Raw genomic sequence first — 5,436 nt, 5'->3', positions numbered from 1 at the left:
AAGAGAGAGAGAGAGAGAGAGAGAGAGAGAGAGGGGGAAAGAGTTCGGCAGCCTGTCAGTGTCGTGCCGAAGAAGAGCCACGCTATGCCAGTAATCGAGCGTAGCTGCGGGGTGTCCAGCATCTAGGATTGTCAGCCTCTCCAGGTAAGGGTCCAGCGACAGCTTCCATCCTATCCCGATTTCGACGATTGCGTGCCGTTGGCCGCGAGCGCGCGCGAATCTCCTTCCGGATCTCACGGCGCGACGTCCGCACGAGAGAATCACACGTCTCGGGGAATTCCCGGGATTCTCGTGGGACTCTCGGGAGTGGAGAACGAGTTGAACGGGCGCGCGATAGGTCGTTCTGTAGGTCGATCGAGGCGGCGTGTAAGATCCAAGCGCGAAGAAAGCAAACGATTGCGAAAGGGTAGATAGATAAACAGATAGATAGATAAGAGAGAGCGAGAAAAAGAGAGAGAAAGAGGGGGGAGGGAGAGAGAGAGAGAGAGAGAGAAAAGGCTCGGGAACAAGTTGGATAGATTGGCGGATAGATTGAATAAGTATGCACGCACGCATTCAGTTCTCGGTGGGTGACACGGGATGGACGAGCAGAGGTTGATAGATGGACCGATGGACCCGATGGGCGGATCGACGGCAACGCCGAAACGGACGGGACGGACAGATAAATATGGGCAATTGGCAGAACGGAAAGACGGATTCGCAGATACGAATGTAACGGAATACGCGGACGAATGAATGATGGGTCAATCGCACATTGTCAAAGATCATGCGATCAGAAAACTGCATTTCTTCGTCATGCAACAACATCTCGATCCCCCCGTGTCGTTACGCCTAATTTAATGCGTAATTTAGCGGCTAAATGTACATATATTTCATGTAAAAAGGTTTTCAAGTATTTATTTAAATATTTCGGTGTGATGATCATTCCCTTGGATATTACTACATATTTGTATCTGTAAAAGTAAATAAAGTCGATCGATAAAGTCAAGCAAAAGAGAGAAGAACAAAGAAAGAAAGAAAAACGTTTAGAGATAATTGATTTGTGCAATAATGTTGCGGGACAGGCTACAAATATTTAGATTTTTATCACGCGCTCTATGCTAATTCTGTTTTCCGTCGGATTTTGCGTAACGATAAGCATGACGTATGTACATTTTGCCATTAAGGTTGCATCAAGATTGATAAATTGCAGGGACGTGTCAAATATATGATGCCATTAAACTACGGCGCAGATGCATTTTCGAGCGCTTTATTTACCCTCCATTAAATTGGCTTTTATCAATCGATGACTGATCGCATTGATCCATGATTTTGCACGATAAGCTAATCTGTCGCGGACGAAATCCTCGTATTCGTTCAGGACGTTACTCTGCAATAATGATGAAAGAGATGGAAATACAGATGCAAACTAGTTCGTAGAGGAGAGAGTATGTGTCGTAAATCGCTTGCCTTCCCCTCTTCGGTAACCTACCCACACGCGCTCTTCTTCTTTGTCACCATTTGTCAGCGCCGTACCTAAATTATGAGTTATAGTGTCCGCGTGGTCTATTCATGTAGCTTCGGTATGAAGATAGGGTCTATTAGATCTCCAAAAGAGATCGATATTCTTAATACACTCGCGGTAACTTTTACTGACACTCGAAATAATTGGGAAACATTTATTTTAATACACAGATTGCAGCAGGTTTCTCGAATCTCACTCGTTCTTTCGCGCGAATCCATCTCGAGAATACGACTTTACTTTGGAATTTTCTTTCTTAACGCTGTCTACAATAGGGTACAATAGGGCATAGGGTAGTAAAAACCTACCCAGTAAAAGTGAGAAATTGCCCAATCACAGTCGAATGCTAGGAGAATAATCGCTCGGTCAATTTTTTAAGACTTACTACTCTGTCGTGGATACTAGAGACCCTATAAGAGTGACCAGCAATTTTGTCAAAACAAGAGTAAGATAGAAGAATATATATGTTGTCTCTTTTATATATATATTATCTTATTTTAACTTATACTATCTCATTCTATCTTACTCATTCTAACTTATACAATCTTATTCAATTTATTAAACTTAACAAAAATGACGAGCTAATCAAAATTTGTTATCTCGTGATCAGACTTTGTTATAGAATCTTTAATAGTCATCGCGTTAATCTCGAAATATAATAGGTATTTAAATTATAAGAAATCAATCAATTATAGTCGATTATTCTCATATTCGATTGTGATTGGCTAATATCTTATGACTTGAGACTTACTACTTCTCTTATGTTTCGGCACTTAGGCCGGAGTCAGATTACGCATTGAAGATTGAAAGGTTGAAATTTGATCAATAAAAACAACAAAGGTTAAAATTCCTTTGTCCTTATTCAATCTCAATCTTCAATTGTAATCTGATTTTGACCTTACACGTTCATGGCGTTGCTCTGGGCGATAAGTTGATTCAGTTTCGTAATACTTAAAACGTTTACTCTAAATCTGAATCAGTGGATAAGTCATACTTGGCACTGATATCAGTGCCAAGTATGCCACTGACTAGTGAATAAAATGTGAGATCCTAATCTATCTAATCCTTATTATGTGATCTAACTAATCTTATTTTAGTTATAAATTCAATGAATATAGTATTAGAAGATTGAAATTAACGTGCAAATATCGATATTTTAATTGTAATGCTCAAACATTCTTCCTTTTTTAGTTGAACTTCATTCGATTATCCAGTGTCAAGTATGCCACTGAGTAATTAGGGACTATTCACTGATTCAGATTTAGAGAGTATGTATTTATCAATAAAATTAACAGAAATCGTTCATTGTTACGTTCGTTGATAAAGTACTAATTCATTAATGATACGTGTTAGCAGATCGAGTATAATTTAATAACGAAGATATTGCGTGTCGATAAGGGTGACTCTCGTATCTTCCCCTATGCCACGAACGACACTGACATTGCTGATACTGAAAAGGACCTCTTATTATGTACTTGTCCGCTCACTTGTTTGCCGTTCGCGTACGATCTCGTTAATTGCAATCACGCCTTCGTGTAATCATCATTTTCCTCTCGTCTGTTACCATCCGAAATAAAGTCCGTCAAAATGATTTTCGCGTTGGCGTACTTCACCGCTCCCGTCAATTATCAATGATTCATACAGCAAACAACGTAGTATTCTACGACGGAAGAAAATTAGAAAATATTATATAGCAAAGATTAAAATGTCGAACGTACGCGACGCTCAAATGAATCTTGTGCAATTATTTGCGCAAGATTCATTTGCAGGTTTAATTCTCTCAATTTCGAGAGATAGTCACGTTATGAGTTACGAGAGATAGTACTATTAAAAATAAGTATTTAAATTGAGGTAAATCTTTGCTTAGGTAAGAATACTTGCATGGAATATTCTAGTATCCTCTTTATGAACGATAGATAATTTTTTAATTAAAATTTAAAATTATGCGCATATCTCGACAATAATAATGCACAGGAGAAAGAGTAGGAGAGAGAAATTGACCGCGAAGCATTCAAACAGACGATTAAGGTCTCTCAAGTACTTGGAATCTGCGGATATCTCGGCTTCTAGCTCGGGGTCGGGTCGGCTGTAACGCGGGTCGGGTTTGGGTCACAGTACTCGAAACTTTGCCGGGTTACCCGGCAATATTGCCGACGGACGTCGCTCGGGGCATCTACCATGTCCCGCGCTAGCTTCGAACACTCGTAATTCTCTAGGAATTCTCGTTATTTGTAGAGTTTTCAGCCGCTAAATATATTTCGTGATATAACATTTTGCGTAGAATTGCAATTTAAGTTATAAAATAGACACGTGTGTGCACGAGATTTCTCACATGATCTCAATTCAAAATGTTTCAAAAAAGGCCACGTGTGCATCTTGGCACTTATTCAATTCTTAATACAATGAAAGCGACCTCTATGCTTCTACCTTAATTCACGGTCGGGGCGGTCATCCAATTCGCAATTATCATTGAGTTATCTCCTCGAGTGAAATAAGCGGGATGGATGGACGAATATATAGAACTTGTCATTCGCGGGCAAACCTCGAAGAGAATTCACATCCGACACCCTCTCAGTAATCCACGAACAGCGTTTGGTATCGCTCCAATTCTTCTTTATGTTGAATCTCAAGTTGCAATACCACGATATTTATACTCGTATATAGAAAGAGAAACAGGGAATGTGTGTATTTCCTTCTCCACGTGTAATCAACTTAATCTTGTGAGATAATTGATACTCTTGTGCGGTACGCATAAAAGCGTACACCGGTGCCTCTCTACGCTTTGATCTTCACACACTCACACACATATTACATCGTCTTAATTCAATCAATCATCGGGAAGTTGGTGAGACATGGTAAATGGAGGCATCCCCGGCTTTGTACTTCGGCTCCTCTGCTATTAAATATCGCGCGTGCGATATTGCAATTATGTCGGTTTAGTTTAGAAACAACATCGGTCGAGTTAGCATCGACGGCAATTAAAAATCAATGGGAATTAGCGATAGATGTAAGATTTTCGTGACTCGCGAGGAAAAAGCAGACGCTTCATCTGCTTTTGCCTGGCCCAATGTCGATAAAGTAAATAAATAAATATGAATCTAAATAAAGATGAGATATTACGGATCGCAGGGGAGAAATTACGTAGATTGCATCGAGATTGCGGTGTGAGATAGATAAGTTTAATCATTGCTAATGCGAATCCGCGTAGGGATTCGTGTTCCGCAGCTCGCCGCAGAATTTTTATGAAGGTGTGTTTATCTTGTTTGCTTGCAGGCCGGCGCAATGTGGCCTGGAGTACTACTATTATTGGTGTTACTAGCAGTGCTGCTGCATCCATCAAGGTAAGTTGTTTCATTGTGACATGGATTGTGTCAAATTGTTACTAGTAGTGCCTCATGCAAATTTTGTTCATATGCAGTTAACTGTTATATCGCCTGAATTAATAATAAAACTGTTATATACTACTTTTGGAACGATGTCAAGTCAAGATTTCGCGAGAGAGAGTTTCTAGCGATAAAAATATAATTCTAAGAAAGAACATTGTGGCTCGTAAAGATATATGTTATTGACCCACACGGGATTATTGTTATGATGCATAAAGCTTATAAGAAACGAAAATTTATGAACGGACCGACGTGCGTCACCTTTGAAATTTTGTCGCGCGAATTGAACGAAACAGAATTGAACGAAACAGAATTTGAAAAATAATATAAAAATTTTTGGATGATTTGCGAAGTGTGTATTTTTTATGACGGTATTTTTATGTATTTTTAAAAAATCATTTTATGTGTGTTTTATTATATAATTTGCACCAAAATTCAGGATAGACTTCTATTTATATCTTTATGTGTCGTGTAACAAAAGATATTAAAAAAATTCTGAATACATAATGTATATATATATATATATATATATATATATATATATAATATATA

The 5,436-nt window shown here is 38.8% G+C and overlaps 1 protein-coding gene across 2 annotated transcripts in view; it reads left to right on the top strand.

Moving 5' to 3' along the window:
* The first annotated feature begins 4,783 nt into the window (after window positions 1-4,783).
* Window positions 4,784-5,436, top strand: part of LOC105621162 (glutamate-gated chloride channel) — a 47,486-nt gene continuing 46,833 nt past the window's right edge. For both annotated transcript variants that reach the window (XM_012202631.1, XM_012202632.1), the window contains exon 1: window positions 4,784-4,842. In XM_012202631.1, coding sequence (XP_012058021.1) covers window positions 4,784-4,842 — 59 coding nt within the window. The remainder of the gene's footprint in view (window positions 4,843-5,436) is intronic.

The sequence above is a fragment of the Atta cephalotes genome (assembly GCF_000143395.1).
Source record: "Atta cephalotes unplaced genomic scaffold scaffold00032, whole genome shotgun sequence".
Classification (NCBI taxonomy): domain Eukaryota; kingdom Metazoa; phylum Arthropoda; class Insecta; order Hymenoptera; family Formicidae; genus Atta; species Atta cephalotes.
Note: the sequence above shows the minus strand (reverse complement) of the source record. Positions and strands in the feature narration are given on the sequence as shown.